Genomic DNA, 17500 nt, shown 5'->3' with positions numbered 1-17500 from the left:
AATGCTGACGCTGAGAGAGATATCTACGATGAGCTTCTCACCCAGGCTGAAATCCAGGGCAACGTTAACAAAGTCAATGGTGAGTGCTTAGTCTGGACTCAACAACAATTTTCCATCGGTTCTGTAGTGAAATGTCAACGTTCCCCCCACCCAAACCCCAATAGTGGACAATGCCTTAAGTGCTGCTGAACAGGCGTTGCTGAGCGGGGATGAGGATAAGTTATACGAGGCATTGAAGGCCATGGGCATCCAGAACCTGCTGGCCCAGAACAAAGGCTGGTACCTGAAACAACTCCAGGGTGACAGAGAGAACAAAGAACTAGTATGATGCATTTCAAGAATACTGAAATCCTTTGTCTCTGGGTTGCTAATGTAATCTCATCCAGACATCTTCCTTATTAGGCAATTCCAGGCCAAGCACTGACGAAGGATGAGCTCCAGGCTGGTGTGGACGTGGCGAATGACATAGCAGAAAGCTACTTAAAAAGTATATGCACCCATCGGACAGTCTTGAGTATTGGAATTCTCCCCACTTGTATGGAATTGTATCAGGTCTTATGGTAAAAGCTGTATTCCAATGTGTTCCTATCCATTCATGGTTTCTATGCTATAATTCCTTCCAGACATTATAAGACCTGCATTGTCTGCTTTTCCAACAAAATTTACAGTTGGTCCTGCCCCGGCGCTCCGATCAAAACAACAGCTGTGGGGAACACTATTAGATTTACTCTTAAAGGCTGTTTATTTGGACTGAGTTTTGTTGATTTGATGGTGTAACCCAGATTGCTGATGGTCCATATTAACTAATTAAATTAGTAAATGGACTGCACTTGTATAGCGCTGTATCGACACCATCATAGGCTTTACAAAGCCTCACATACACATTCATATATTTGAACTAGTGACCCTTCGGTCACTGGACAACCCGCTCTACCTACTGAGCCACAGCAGCCCGCTTAAAATGTATTTAAGGCCATAGTATTAACTCGTTTTGCAGACTGTCTCTGCATTATCCATGCAAAAATTCATTTAGAAAGGGATCTTTTATTTACATTTGCACTGAGAGAATATTGACTTGGTTCGAGAAAATAGTTTGTAACCCCATCCTTTTAATTTGGTTCTATGTGGGTAGTGTTAAAGGCAGTGGAGCGTATCAACTTTGCCATTAGGGAAGATGTACCAGAGATGACTGTGGAGGAGCTGATGAACCCTGACGCTCAGCTTCCTGAAGTCTATCCCAGTGCTGCAAATCTCTACCAGCGAGAGCTGGCCAGCTTGCAGCAGCAAAGCTCAGAGGTACTCACAAAGAAATATACACAATTACACAGAGCAGAACCAGGGTTTACACAGTAGCAATTGACCTGAATGTCTGTGTTGACAGTTATTCGGAGTTGATTTGTTATATAGAAAATATAGAATAAAAATTAAACACAATTCCAGGCACTGATACTGGACGAAAATCAGTACATAAAGCATACATTCCAGGTTTACAAATGTATAGTAATAATTGGCTGTATTTTCTGATGGTGGCGTCTACTGATTACTGGTACCTTTTTATATTTGTAATGACAAAAACTATTTATTTATTTTTACATTAGCACGTCTGCCTCACAGGTCTGAGGTTTGGGGTTCAAAACCTGCCACAGGCCTTCCTATGCAAAGTTTGCCAAAAACATGCATGTTGGGTTAATTGAAGACACAATTGTCCATAGGTTTGAATGTGACTGTGAATGGTTGTCTATAGTATTTGCCCTGCAGTTGGCTGGGGACCAGTCTAGGGTCTACACCACCTCTCGCCCAGTCAGCTGGGATAGGGTCCACCTGCGACCCTATTGAGGGCAACCCGTATAGAAAATGGATGGATGGCGGCAGCAAATAAACTACAAAACATTTCACCTTCTTGTGTAACAATTTCAGTGCAGAGAAAAAGCAGTTGAAATGTAAAACCCCCTATAACTCTATTCCGCAGGGCTCTCTATCCCATCCAGAGCTGCTTGTTGCAGTTGAGATGCTGTCATCAGTGGTGCTGATAAATGAGGCAGTCGACGTTGGAGACCGGGCCACCCTGTGGAGACAACTGTCTAGCTCCATCACAGGGCTTAGTAATGTTGAGCCTGAATATGCGCAAAGGTTTGTGCTCACTACAGGCATCATTAAGATAGTAGCCAGAATATTGTCAGATGGATTATCAGTGTAATATTGCACCGATTGTGCCTCAGGTACATGGATGAGTTGATTCGTCTAAAGGCAGCAGCCAGGGAAGAGGGTTGTGATTATCTCACCTGGAATGACATACAAGCCTGTATTGACCAGGTCAACATGTCTGTGCAGGAGGAGCATGAACGTAAGATATACACACATATAGGCACAGATACGTCATATTAATTCAAGCCTAGAAATATTTTTTTAGATTTAAAAAAAAAAAAAAAAAAAAAAAAGCAATCCATACCCATGCGCTTGACCAACATCTCAGAGATCTTCCTCTAATAGTACACAGTCACTTGTAGTATTGACACCAAGCATTTTAATAATTCTACATTATTAATATACAATATTGTCACCAAAACAAAACTGTGTTTGTAGGTATTGCAGCTATCGGACTGATCAATGAGGCGTTGGATGAAGGGGATCCTATGAAGACCCTGGCCATGTTGCAGAACCAGTCAGCCAAGCTCACAGATGTGGAACCATTTGTGGCTCAGCACTACCACGACAAACTGCTGGAGGCCCGCAGGGAGAAGGCTCATGTAAGATAATTATAAACACAAATGTACTAATGTTACACATAGATGTTGAACAATATTTCCATTAAGGGAGTGCAGTAACAAACACACAAATTTAAAAAATTATTACAAATAATGTAGTACTTTTCATCAAGGAATTAACTAAGGTCTACGCTAACCAGACATAAAGCACACAGTAAAAATGCACTGCTTAAAATTTAATGACATGTAATCTATACTGATTTACAAAAATACAGCTTTACAAAGAAATAGATAATATTGATGAACCTAATAAAGTGGCTCAAATAAATGTATGGAAGGAGAAGGAATAACAAAATGGTCTATATGGTTCTCAGTATCACGTTTTTTTTCTACTTATTGCTAGCTGACTTTGGTTAACAACACTCATTCATTTAGTCAATACTGTAATGAACATCATGGTTGGTTCCTGCTGTGTTACCCAGCTACAGCAATGCAGCTCTCGATCTGGCGATAAATAGATTTGTACTACTGTGAATGTTTGATCACAGGGCACAGAGACATATGACACATGCAGACGGCTCTGTTTGACTCAGGCCTATGAGCAGCACATGACTCGTGCAGTTGGATGATGTCATGCTGTGATCATTTCTCCCTGTCACTTAACACTTGTTGTTTCCTTACATGCCTTTCTTTGGTTGTATTTGTGCAAACTTTGATCAAAGAGAAAACTCTGTTGATACTAGTCTGGAAAACCAGCTCAGACTCATTGGCCTTTGTTTTGTGTTTTTGCATGTGTACACCATATTTGGTTTGGTGCTTTGCCACAGAAGATAAATTGCTAACCAAAGTAATGCTAAACTTGTTTTTCGTTCTGTTTATTACATTTCACATTTTCAATTTATGACATTGTATTTCTCAAAAGCCCTTTTTAAGAACATTGGCCATTAATTTAAATATATTTTTTCTTCCTAAGTTTGTTTTCAAGCCCCCCTCCCCCTTCATCCATCCATTTTCCATACAGCTTATCCTTACTAAGGTCGCTGGCATGTTGCAGCCTATCCCAACTATTTTTGGGCGAGGGGCAGGGTACACCCTGAACTTGTCGCCAGCCAATCGTGCTCACATTCACACCTACAGGCAATTTAGAGTCTTCAATTAACCGACCATGCATGTTTTTGGGATCTCCTCATCTCCCTAAAAAAAGAAAAAAATGATACTTTTGCTTATCAGGGCTAAATCTATGGGTGCAGCCCACTCATCCCCAAATATGGACAGCAGCTTTCACACAAACCCTTAAATATATAATATGGGGATTCATGACAAAGAAAACAAAGAGATTGAAAGTGAACTATTTTCATGCCTTTTTGACAGGAAATAACAAGCATAGCCTCACTTCCATAAAGGGACAGAAAGTTGACTGCTACAGTGCTACTTTTTTTAGGTGGTACTTGTAAAAAGTTTGAGAACCACTAGGCTAGACCCATGGGAACAGGCTTCTAGTTTTTAATGTGGCAGTTTTAGGCGAAAACGTGATTAGAACAGTGCAGTGTTGGATTTCAGAGGCTTGATGGGGCATTGCTCTGCTGAGACTGACAAATCAAAGCTACAGTGGAAGTATTGTGAAGGTGATATGAGGTCAGAGGAAATGAAACAACATGATTCTTGCTGGTTCCTGATTACCTCTGCTGTATGAGACCCGTTAGAGAGACAGAAGGTGTCTTTCACTGTGGGTTGAGCCTAGATAAAGAGCAGGAAATTTTGCCCAGACTCCGCTGACTAACAAGCTCTATAACATCTGCGATTCCTCTTAAAATGGGCATACTGTGATCACAAATTGGCCTGTCTGAAGCATTGTTCTATATGTGGATTTGCAAGTAGACTTTTAATGATTTAAAAAAAAAATCACCGTGTGGCTTCTAAGGAAGAAAACATGAATCACATGCAACCAAAATTTTGGAAGATGAGTTATTAACTTTTCAGCCCTTGCAGCCCTTTCACTTCCTCTTGAGTTGCATGACATGTGGGTAATATGTTACAAGCTGCGCCACAGTTATTGCACTAGTCGCCTCATTGCTCAGGCACCACACCCTTACTGGGCGCCTCATGCAGTCATTATTCACTGTCTGCAAATACGACTTAAAACACCTACTGCAGACATAAAAAACACATCAGGTTTAACTTCTCCTACTGCAAAGATAGAGTTTGGTAGACTTCAGCTGCATGTTGCTCCAGATGTTAGTCTCTATTTACCCTTCAGCCTTAAGATCAGGTATCAGTCTGACTCAGCCTCTTCCTCATAATGCACACACCTCCTCTGCAGCACAAAAAGAGAAGGCTGGAACCAGATGAGGTGGCTATTAGAATGAGGGCAGCAGTGCCTTGTATAGAGGAGTGCGCCATCTGGATACGATAATGGGTTACTACAGTATATTTCAGTAGTTCCCAAAATGTTTACACCAAGTACCACCTAAAAAAAAATACTTTCTGTTCAAGTACCACCATAATGACCGAGAATGAAATACAGTAGCATAGTAGGCATCAGTGTTCATCGAAAGTGAGCTATAGTTTTTTTTTAAATTATATTGCATATGATTGTTAGCCACTTATATGTAGGAAAATAAAAAAAACTGTGCTTAGATTACATCCATCCATCCTTTTTCTTCCCCACTTAGCCTCACTAGGGTATGCTGGAGCCTATCCCAGCTGACTGCGAGCGAGAAGCGGGGTACACTGAACCTTTTGCCAGCCAATTACATAATAATTCAATTAAAATGTCTTGCACATAGAAGTTAAATACAAATTATACTTTGTTTGTGAACAAATAGTTCTAAAAGATTTAAAGCAAATGTCTTATACTATAGGACCCTGTAAAGTAATTTTTGGGATTTGTTTCTAAATTGGAGGCATGGTGGACGACTGGTTTGCACATCTGGCTCACATTTATGAGGACTCGGGTTAAAATCCTGCCTCCCTGGTGTGGAGTTTGCATATTCTCAGCATGCCCCCCCCCCCCTCCCCCCCCCCCCCCCCCCGATATTCTGCTTTCCTCCCACATACCAAAAACATGCATGGTAGGTTAATTCAATACTTTTCCCCTTAGGTGTGAATGTGAGTGTGAATGGTTGTTTGTCTGTGTGCCCTGCGATTGGCTGGCGACCAATTCAGGGTGTACCCTGCCTCTCGCCCAGAGTCAGCTGGGATTGGCTCCAGCACGCCCATGACCCTAGTGAGGATAAGCAATACGGAAAATGGATGGATGGATGGATAGAAGTTTCTAAATACATTAAATATTTCAAGTTCTGAAAACATGCAAAGATTGAGAACAATTTATTTGAATTGAATTGTTGAGCTGTAGCGTTAAACTCTTTTTCACCTTCTCAGTTGTCCACACATTAAGGGCGTGGCTAAAATCGGGCACAGTGACACACCTCGGCCCCAGCATGAGAAAATGCAACTTGATTTTGGATTTTAGTGGCCCCAAAACACACACTTGCAGCATAGTTCGCCAGATCACACACACTGCTCATAACTATGACGATGAACACAAACCCACAAACTAGAGAAGGGCGAATTAATTATCAACAAATACCTTAATTTATTATGTCTATTAACAATATATAAATGTCTTTACAATAGGTTAGGATTTTGTGTTAAAATGGTCAACTAAAACACTACTTCAAGGTTGCCATTCTACTTTGGGTATTAACAAAAAAAAGCTAACAATATTGCAGTTCTACTTAAGGTGTTAAGCAAAAAGAAAGAAAATCTTGTTCTAATGAAAAACATATTACCTCAATAATACAGTGGAACCTTGGGTTACGAACTTAATTCGTTCTGTGTTCCTGTTTGTAACCCGAAACATTCTTAAACCAAGGTGATGTTTCCCATTTCAATTAATAGAAATGCAATTAATCAGTTTCAACCCCAAAATTAAGTTATACCTTTTTACATTTGGTTAACAAATATAGTGAAATATAGAAATAAGTGAAAAAAACACCATTATAAAGTAATAACAAACTAATAAATATAATTTTAGTGGTCATTAGCTTGAACTAAGGAGGAAAAGGGGAGGAGGGCTACAGCTCCTCATTGAAGAAGAGCCTTCTTCCATAATAACACGGGGAAATTCTTTTTCGGGTGGTTTTCTTTTGTGTTTCATTTTTCATTCCTTGGTTGATTTTGGCGAAACAAACCGATCCAGGGAAACTTTTCTTTTTCTGTACAGAAAAATAAATAAATCTGAAATTGGGACGTCACAGTCATTGAAAAGATGAATTGCTCTGTTAGTCATTTTGTTGCACATTTCTTTTGATCATTTTTTATTGCATTGCTCACACTACCACCAGCGAGCACTTTTTTTTTGTCAGTCTAATAAAGAGAAAAAAACAACAACAAAGTTGCAGTGCCTACCTCAGTTGCATTGCGTGACACACAGTCAATGACGGTTGCGCAACGCTAGAAGAAGCACAGTAAAGATGTTTCTGCTCATCCATGACAACTGCTACCGAACACTATCTTTAGCAGTTTCCCTTTTTAAATTGGGTGCCACTCTGACTGTTTAGCCGTTGGTTTACTTGTTTAGAAAAAGTTCTGTGCGACGATATCACGCCTACTTCAATCTTCATTCGTACACTGGCAGCTGCGGGTCGCATCTGTTTGGCTGAATGTGTGTATAGGCAGAACTTCCGCCCACGGAATGCCTTCGCGGCGAGCTGTTTCGACGTGATTAAGCCAACATTAACTGTTCCTTGTCTTAATTTAAGAGACACTAGAATTCAATAAATAACAAACTATATTGCTAAAAGTCTCATCAGACCAGAAAATCTTATTTTTCACCATGTTGGAGTCCTTCAGGTATGTTTTAGCAAACTCCACGCGGGCTTTCATGTGTCTTGCACTGAAGAGAGGCTTCTGTCGGGCCACTCTGCCATAAAAATTGAAATTCAGTAGCATGACCGTTCATGCTCGAAAATCCTCCATTTTTGTTGAATTCAAACAATTCTTCAAGGAAGAGTGGGGTAAAATATCTCCACAGAGGTGAAAGACTCACTATCAGTTATAAAAAATAAAAAAAATAACCCCCACTTGATTTCAGTTGTTGCTGCTGAGGATGGCCCAACCAGTCATTAGGTTAAGGGGGTCATTGCTTTTTCACACAGGGCCATCTAACTTTGATTACCGTATTTTCACGACCATAAGGCGCACCGTATTATTGGGCGCAGACATGGTAAAACATACGCTATCTTAAAACATATGGTAGCATGCATGCACGCTAAAACAATGTTTTTAAAAAGGCAGCGGGAGCAAAACTGAGTTCGGTTGTACTTTATTGAAGTATTTAACAATGTACTCACATTTTATTTTTTTTTGTCAACCCTCATCCACAAATCCATCAACGTCTTCATCTTCTGTATCCGAAATGAACAGCTTTGCAAGTTTTCCATCAAACATGCCGGGTTCCCTCGTCATTGTCGGAGTCAGTCTCGTTGCCGGGGGGCTGTTCAGCAATGATGCTTCTCCCGGCTGTTCTTTGATCATTAATCCATTGCTCGAGTTGGTCTTCCAACTCGGGCCACCTCGCCTTGTTTCCGCGGAAACTCAGCTTTGTCTTCTTGACTTGGCAAAGCTTGGTTTCCTGTTTCCTCCACTTGCAAACCATGGATTCCTTGATCTTGAATTCTCTCGCGGCTGCTCGATTCCCATGTTCCTCCGCGTAACTGATAGCTTGCAGTTTAAACTGTGCTTCGTAAGCGTGTCTCTTCGTAGGTGCCATTTTCGGGGGTCCTTCGCCAAACCGATGTTGTTTTGCACAATGCACATACCGGCGCTATATACCTACTGGGGACGTGCCTTTAGCGTCCTCTGTCACGCGCACCCTTCCCCCTTTAACGTCCGCATGCTGTCCTCAGTCACGTCCGGCTTTCCTCCTATATAAGCAGCGTGTCGGCAGGAAATGCAGTCAAGCGGAGCGCTCATCAAAGTTACACAACATTTACAGCTTTTGGAACTCTGTGTACACATTAGGCGCGCCGCATTATAAGCCCCGTCCATTTTGGCGCAAATTTAAGACTTTTAAGTGCGCCTTATGGTCGTGATAATACGGTAGTTGTTTTTTTCCTTAAAACATTTAATCACCATTAAAAAAACAGCATTGCATGTTCACTTGGGTTATATTTGTCTGATCTTTACATTTGTTTGATGATCTCAGACATTAAAGTGGCGAAACTATGAAAAAATATATGAATTTGAGAAGGAGGCCAATACTTTTTCACGACACTGTATCTTGACAGATTTCTATAGCTATTGTGAATTTGTTGAATTTGTCCAAGTATAGTTTATAGAGGCTTCTGCTGTTGAAGTGTGTTATAGAATTATTTTCCATTTATATATTAGCTACGAATTGTTCATCTGTGTAATAGTCACAGTTGTTAATGAGGTTGTAAAAGTGGTTGTTAGGATCTAAATTATTTTCAGCGTAAGATGTCTTGTGTTCTGCACAAACGTTTTTAGATTCATTTCTAATTGTAATTAATTACATTTGTAAACACAAATATAGATTGTGTGAGTTGGTACTGTATGTTGTAGTTAGGTGTCTCTTTGCTGTCTTGGGGTACTGCTACGGGAGTAAATGATCAGTTTGTCATGTCTTAGGAATGCGATATCTCCTCTATCACGGACTTTCAGTTTTGGCATAAGTTATTTTCTTTTTTGTCGGACTGCATCAGTGTAATCTTCAATGATGTAAATGTCTGTGCCTTTCAGGTTAGTGGCCTTTTGCAGGATCCTTATTCTGTCTTTTGACATATTTGACTACTAACAGCGGCTGAAACAAGTATTTAACACATCACCATTTTTCCTCACTAAATATACTTCCAAAGGTGCTATTGACCAGATGTTGGGAACAACCCAAGTAATCCATACATACAAAGAAAGTAGAACAAATATACTCAGAAATTACATTGTGTGTAAAAATCTGAAATGACACAGGGAAAAAAAGTATTGAACACATGAAGGGAGGTGTAAAAAGCCCCTTGTCAATGCAAATGAATATCAGCTGGTTCTGTCCTAAATGATGGCCTTTCTGAGAAGAGGAGTGCAAAAAATAATCAGAAGAGTTGTCCAAGAGCCAAGGACCACCTGTGTAGAGCTTCAAAAAGACTTGGAATTAGCAGGTACTGTTGTCACAAGGAGAACAGTGAGTAATGTACTCCGCCGCCATGGCCTGTATGCATGCTTACCACGCAAGACCCCATTGGTGGGGAAAAAAGCATGTCAAAGCTTGTTTAAAGTTTGCTGAACAACATTTGGACAAGCCAGTTAAATAGTGGGAGAATATAGTCTGTTTGGATAAGAGCAAAATTGAACTGTTTGGATGCCAAAATGCACACGTTTGGAGGAGAAATGCCACTGCACTTCACCTTAATAACACCATAACCACAGTGAAGTTCGGAGGTGGGAACATGATGGTGTGGGGCTGCTTTTCGGCTAATGGTACTGGTAAATGTCAAATTATTGAAGGAAGGATGAATGGGCAAATGTACCGAGACAGTCTTGACATAAATCTGCTGCCATCTACGAGGATGATGAAAATGAAATGAGGGTGGACATTTCAGCAGGATAATGATCCAAAACATACTGCCAAGGAAACTCAATTGGTTTCAAATAAAAAAAATAAAAAATCAAGCTGCTAGAATGGCCCAGCCAATCACCTGACTTGAATCCAATTGAAAATGTATGGAAAGAACTGAAGCTCAAGATCCATAAAAGAAGCCCACGGAACCTTCAAGATTTGAAGACGGTTTTTGTAAAGGAAGGGGTCAAAATCACACCATGTGACTAGTTTCTCTATACAGGAGGCGTCTTGAAGCTGTCATTGCAAACAAAGGCTTTTCTACAAAGTATTAAATAAATACCAGTTGCCGTGTTCAATAATTTTTCCCTGTGTCATTTCACATTATTACACATAACTTAATTTCTGATCTTATTTGTTCTACTTTCTTTGTATGTATGGATTACTTGGGTTGTTCTCAGCCACTGGTGGAACTTTCATGTCAATAGCACCTTTGGAAACATTTATTGAGAAAAATGGTAACATGTTAAATACTTATTTCAGCTGCTGTAGGTCTGGGTGTATCTTTTCTGGGCTGTTCCAACATGTCTGTGCACCAGTGTACAAAGTAAAGTCCATAAATACGGGTGAGAGAATTTGGTATGGATGACCTGGACTGGCCTGCACAGAGTTCTGCCCTCATCCCAATAGAACACCTTTGGGTTGATTTCGAGTGGCCAGTGAGCCAGGCCTTCTCGTCCATCATCAGTGTGTGACCTCACAAATATGCTCCTGAAAGAATGGCCAAAAAATTCACTCTTAAACCCTGTTGAAAGCCTTCCCACAAGAGTTGAAGTTGTTATAGCTGCAAAGCGTAGACCAACATCATATTAAACTATATGGAATGGGATATAATTTAAAATCATATGTGAGTCAAGGCAGGTGAGAAATTTTGGCAATATAGGGTACATACTGTAAACTTCGGACTTCCTTTTTGATGTCAACCACAAACGATATTAGATTGGATGATTGAGGATGTGGAGGCGCAACTTCCGCCTAGAGCAGATTTCCGCCTTACGTTGTGGAGCAGACAACTTGTTTTCAGCTTACAGCAATGCGGTATGCACGGAGTCAGTGATCATCATGCAGCATTCGTCTATACCAAGACCATTCGCAAACCGGAAATAATACGTAACTAGAGATAATTTTTCAACGGAAATTTTGTACGTAATTATTTGTAAACTGGGCTGTTCACAACCCAAGGTTCCGCTGTACATTAACTTATTTCTAGCCACTGCTTGCCATGTTAAAATTACAGTAGCTATATTCAATTTGTTCTACAAAAACATGTTCAAGTATAGTCAACAAAAGCTAGCGGTACAATACACACACATGCAAATCATTTCGTACTCTTTGAATGCTGACAGCTAGCGGTAACGTTACTTTTACTCCGTTACAATGATCTAAATGTCGCTCGCTACTTTTACTTATTTAGTTATTGCTTATTTATCAACTATTTCATCCGCGAGACTACGACTTCGACTTCCGCATTGGGCGCTGTTTGCGACAATCTAATTTAAGCGCTAGTGACGTTTAAGTCTAGTTCACCAATCAAACGACAAGAGAAAGTCACATGACCTCGCGCGTCTTCTATTGGGCTTCCCGGGCATAGGTATTAACACTATCGTCGTACCAAATGGCCACCATTTTGGGAAGTTCGTCATTACCATGAAGGCAACGGTGCACTACTCTTGTTCACATTTAGACGAACAAAAACAGCTTTCATGTATTGTAGTATTTTTATGGCACTGTCTGCCCAAACCTGGATATTTCAGCTCACTTATAACTTGAGAAAACACCGTGCAGTAAATTGAATTTCAGAATAAGAGTGCTTAAAGAGGAGGATGCTATTCATGTGGCACAGCTTGAAGCAGGCACCAGGTGCAGGTGGAGATGGGCCTGGCTCAATTTGGAAGCCAAAACAAAAAAGCAAAGAAATTAGGCAAATTTAATTTTAACCTTAATCCCCCAAGGCAGGCTCTATTTTCCATTATTTTTTTGCAGGCTCATTTTATATACTTATACAGTCCCCTCCAAAAGTTTTGGAAACGGCAAGGTCAATTCCTTTGTTTTTGTTGTATCCTGAAGACATTTCAGATTCAAAGATGAATATGAGACAATTTAAAGAAAAATGCATCTAAACTAATTGGGAGAAGCTTCATCATGCAACAAGACAATGGCCCCAAACACACTGCCAACACAACAAAGGATTTCATCAGGGACGGACTGGCCAAGTCAATCACCGGACCTTAACCCAACAAGAACTGAAAGAGGCTGCAGTAAAGGCCTAGAAAAGCATTTCAAATGAAGAATGCAACAGTCTGGTGAAGTCAATGGGTCGCAGTCTTGATGCAGTTATTGCAAGTAAGGGTTATGCCACCAAATATTAAATGTTATTCACTTTAAGTTAATTTCATAATGTTTATTCCAATACTTTTGCTCACTTGAAAAAACAAAAGGTGCTCTTTCCTGAGTTGTTTAACACATCCATCCATCCATCCATTTTCTGAGCCGCTTCTCCTCACTAGGGTCGCGGGCGTGCTGGAGCCTATCCTAGCTGTCATCGGGCAGGAGGCAGGGTACACCCTGAACTGGTTGCCAGCCAATCGCAGGGCACATAGAAACTAACAACCATTCGCACTCACAGTCATGCCTACGGGCAATTTAGAGTCTCCAATTAATGCATGTTTTTGGGATGTGGGAGGAAACCGGAGTGCCCGGAGAAAACCCACGCAGGCACGGGGAGAACATGCAAACTCCACACAGGCGGGGACGGGGATTGAACCCCGCACCTCAGAACTGTGAGGCTGACGCTCTAACCAGTCGTCCACCGTGCCGCCTTGTTTAACACATCTAGATGTAAATACCATGAAATAAAAGCTGGAATTCTAAACTTTTGTATCATATTCATCTTTTGATCTGAAAACCCAGTGTCTACAAGTACCACAAGTGGTACTCGTACCATATTTTCAGAATCACTAATATACATTGGGTTATTGGTGTGACGTTATGGCTTTTCTTACCAAGGTTTCATATACACTGTTCTATTTTTTATTTTTATTTTTTGCTTCTTTTGCAACAGTCATTGGCTATTTTCAACTATTGTCATGAGTACATAAGATTAGCTTTAGCTCTTTGTTTGGATCTGATTAGATTTTGTAGACGTGTCTAATTTTGAGGGGTGTGAATGAGCAGTTGTGGCCAAATGTTTTGGCAGTGACTTAATTTGTTTCACAAATATTGCTGCTTAAGCACTTTTAAAGAATTTATAGATTTTTTTATTTTATTTTATTTCAAATGTAATTAAAAAATAAAATCAATGTTAACTCTTCCTGAACGGCTGCAATTGGCTGAGGCATCCTAAAGTTTGTTAGAATTTAAACAAAATATAATTAGGCTAAATAATAATTGAAATAAAACTGCTTATTACAATGATAGAAACACAAAAAATTAAAAGTGAAGCAGTTAGTAGATTTCCACGCTCAACATATTTTTCAATGTCTGTCCAAGGAGACGCAAGATCCTTCTGCTGTGCTTTGGCTGGATGAGATCCAGGATGCTGTTCTCCAGGCTAACCAGGACACAAAGGACGCCTTGTTGTGTAAGCAGACACATTTGTTCATGCTGCATCCATTTGGAAGATAAAAAGTTTCCAACAAAGTGCTGCCTTGCTATTTGTGTCAACAGTCTCTCAGTCTATCCACACCATAAATGAGGCGGTGGATAGTGGCGATGCAGCTGAGACCGTCACAGCTCTGCGTAACTCTGGGGCAGGACTGTATGGAGTCACCTCTGAATGTGCGCAGACCTATCAAGAGGACTTGGCCAACATTAAAGAAGTAAAGAAGAAAGATGGTGAGGACACAAATGAATAGGGTTAAGAATTACATTGACTGCATGTTAGTCACAAATTACCTTGTTGGTTAGCATGCTGTAGATCAGACATGCCCAAAGTCCGGCCCCCGGGCCAAATCCGGCTCGTGTTCATATTTCCACTGGCCCGAAGCCTCTGTCATAAAACCAATAATATGTGGCCCGGCAGTACAAAATACACGCGCAATTTTATATTTCACCACAGGATGGCAGTAAACTTGTGGCTGAACTCTCGCGGGGCCGTTTTGCGCATGATCTGTTTTTTGCCCATTTCTAAAATGGCAACTGGAAGTAAGAAAAGGAAAGTTGATAGCGAGGGCCTACGTTTCCAGGACAAATGGAAATCTGAATATTTTTTCACTGAGTTTAGAAACAACTGCGTCTGCCTAATTTGCCAAGAGACTGTGGCTGTGTTCAAGGAGCTCAATATAAAGAGGCACTACCAGACGGAACATGCTAATTACGACAAGCTAACTGGGAACGAACGTAGTGAAAAATGTAAGCAACTGGAAGCTGATTTAACGGCACAGCAACACTTTTTCACAAGAGCCAGTGAGTCGAATGAAAATACAACAAAGGCAAGCTATGAGCTGGCAACGCTGATTGCCAAGCACTGCAAACCTTTTACTGAGGGTGAATTTATTAAAGACTGTTTGATGAAAATGGTGGAGAACATTTGTCCTGAGAAAAAGCAACAGTTCGCCAATGTTTTCCTGGCTCGTAGCACTGTGTCACGAAGGATCGAAGAAGTTTCTTCCGATATTAAGAGACAGTTGGACGCAAAAGGAGTGGAGTTTGAATTTTTTTCGTTAGCCTGTGACGAAAGCACGGATGCATCCGACAGCGCTTAGTTACTGATTTTTTTTTTAGAGGAGTGGACAGTGAAATGAACGTGCGTGAAGAGCTACTTGACCTCCAGAGCCTTAAGGACCAAACAAGAGGGAAATATTGATTTGCTTCTGTTTGTTCCGCCGTACATGACATAAAATTAAAGTGGAATAAAATCACGGGGATTATTACGGATGGCGCACCTGCCATGGTTGGCGAGCACAGTGGATTATCAACCCTAGTGTGTAAATAAGTAAGCGAAGAAGGAGGTAAAGCTATAAAACTCCATTGTATTATTCACCAACAAGTTCTATGTGCCAAACATCTGAAATATGATCACGTTATGAAACCGGTGATAAAGGCTATTAATTATATTCGCTCCAAAGCCCTGTGCCACCGCCAGTTTCAACAATTTCTTCTGGATATCCACGCTGAATACGGAGATGTTGTGTATCACACTGATGTAAGATGGCTCAGTTTCTTCTCCAGTGAACGTTCCAGCCCACCTGCAGTTGGAGCTCATTGAGCTGCAGTGTGACACGGTGTGTCTCAGCCGGTACCAACAACTCCCTCTTGTCAACTTTTACCAGCAGCTGGATAAAGACAGGTTCCAAGAGATTCGTACATTTGCTAAGAAAATGTTGAGCTTGTTTGGCTCGACATACTTGTGTGAGAAGACATTCTCAGTCATGAACATGAATAAGAACCGCGTGTGGACAAGACTAAGTGACTCCCACCTGCGTGACATCTTGCGCATTAAAACCACCGCTTTTGGGCCAGACCTGCCCCATTTACTGCAGTCGAGATCTCAGTATCACCCTTCACATTAATTCAAACATGTTGTTTGTTGATTCTGATGAATAAAGTTTGAGTTTGAGTCAAATTTCATAAAAAATACTTGATTTTGCATTTCATTAATTTTTATTTTAACCGTCATTTATCCAGGTCAGGCAGTTGTCAGATCTACCTAGCAGCAGACAGCATAGTAAAACAAAATAAAATAAAAATAAATACAAAAAAGCATTCCCCTTGTCGGTAGCATGTAAAATTAATGCTGGCCCGCATGACAATGTTTTTACGTCAATGTGGCCCCTGAGCCAAAATGTTTGGGCACCCCTGCTGTAGATCCTCCACACAGAATGCTTAAAAAGGTTGTCCTTTTTTAATTTGACATGACTGTATAGCCAACATTCATTTTTTTCAGTTAATTCACAGCCATAGTACAGAGTATGTTTAGTATTAATGTCCTTTAGAGTCATCAAACTGGAGTGGAAGATTTACGAGCCCAATGCACTTTAATAGACATGACGCGGGACACCTCTCCAGCTACTCTTTTAGAAGGACGATTTTCAAGATTTTTGTGTGCCTTTGGGAATTTTGGCCAATTCATCCCATCAGGCAGTTGGATGGGAGTCCCTGTCGTAAAGTTCTGTTCTCGTACATCTCAAAAGTTCTTGATGAGTTTGAAATCAATCAAGTTCTTTCATACCAAATTCATTCAGCTTTTTGCACTTTTTGAAGACAAAGTGGCCTTTCCCAAACTGCTTTCACAAAGTTGTGAGCAAATCATTTTTCAAAATGTCTAACCCTTAATGAATTGATGAAGATGGGTGTCTCAATATTTTTTTTCTGTATCCAGTAGTGTAACTATAGCCAGATAGCCAGACATAACAGAGGGGTCCTTGGGGGCAATAAAGAGTGTAAAGAGAGAATTTCGAAATGACAGCTGCATCCTGTATGTGTAAGACCTTAGCTATAGACGTCCTTTATCGGTAGAGATGTGAACACAAGTGTTTTTAGTCAGGGATTTTGGTGGCTTGACATCCTGTACATAATGCTTCAGGTTCCTGATTCACTGAACGGGGCATGCTGCTATACATCCAGTGTACTGTGCAACTAAGCTTTTCTGAGATAGTCTAATGATGGATCCAAAAGTTACATTCCAAACTATTATATTGCTATAACAGGTATAAGGCAAGACTAATTTATGATAAAAAAAAAATCTTAATCTTCTTTTTACCACTACTATGGTATTCAGGTGATAACGGCAGTGAATGGGTACAACACTGGGTGAAGGGTGGACACAACTACTATTACAACGTGAATACAAAAGAGGGTACCTGGGTGGAACCAGAGGGTTTCCTACAAAACAACACACAGCTCAACAAGGAGGACATTCAGGTATGTTGTACCTGTTGCAGCACTGCATAATCCAGGCTGTTTAGCGCTAACTTTTTAAAAAGTTGTTATTCCCCGCAGTCTGTAGTTTCAGGGGTAACCACAGCATACAATCGAGAGCAGCTGTGGCTGGCGAACGAGACTCTCATTACCAAGCTGCAAGCTCGTTGTCGTGGCTACCTGGTGAGGAAAGGCCTCAAGGAGCGGATGAACTTCCTAAAATCACAAGAGCCAGCTGTTACACAAATACAGGTGGGATGAAGGCCATTTAGTATACGCACATACAGAGAGCCCAAGCAAGATACAA

At 40.7% G+C, this 17500-nt stretch overlaps 1 protein-coding gene across 1 annotated transcript in view; it reads left to right on the top strand.

Moving 5' to 3' along the window:
• Positions 1-17500, top strand: part of iqgap1 (IQ motif containing GTPase activating protein 1) — a 106457-nt gene that overhangs the window by 61948 nt on the left and 27009 nt on the right. The window contains exons 9-19 of the mRNA XM_061764848.1: positions 1-79; positions 165-322; positions 403-487; positions 1133-1296; positions 1970-2130; positions 2220-2344; positions 2584-2747; positions 13825-13915; positions 14002-14169; positions 17054-17196; positions 17275-17445. The exon at positions 1-79 is cut by the window's left edge and continues 9 nt beyond it. Coding sequence (XP_061620832.1) covers positions 1-79; positions 165-322; positions 403-487; positions 1133-1296; positions 1970-2130; positions 2220-2344; positions 2584-2747; positions 13825-13915; positions 14002-14169; positions 17054-17196; positions 17275-17445 — 1509 coding nt within the window. The remainder of the gene's footprint in view (positions 80-164; positions 323-402; positions 488-1132; positions 1297-1969; positions 2131-2219; positions 2345-2583; positions 2748-13824; positions 13916-14001; positions 14170-17053; positions 17197-17274; positions 17446-17500) is intronic.

This window comes from Phyllopteryx taeniolatus, unplaced genomic scaffold (genome assembly GCF_024500385.1).
Source record: "Phyllopteryx taeniolatus isolate TA_2022b unplaced genomic scaffold, UOR_Ptae_1.2 contig_24, whole genome shotgun sequence".
Taxonomy (NCBI): Eukaryota; Metazoa; Chordata; class Actinopteri; order Syngnathiformes; family Syngnathidae; genus Phyllopteryx; species Phyllopteryx taeniolatus.
Note: the sequence above shows the minus strand (reverse complement) of the source record. Positions and strands in the feature narration are given on the sequence as shown.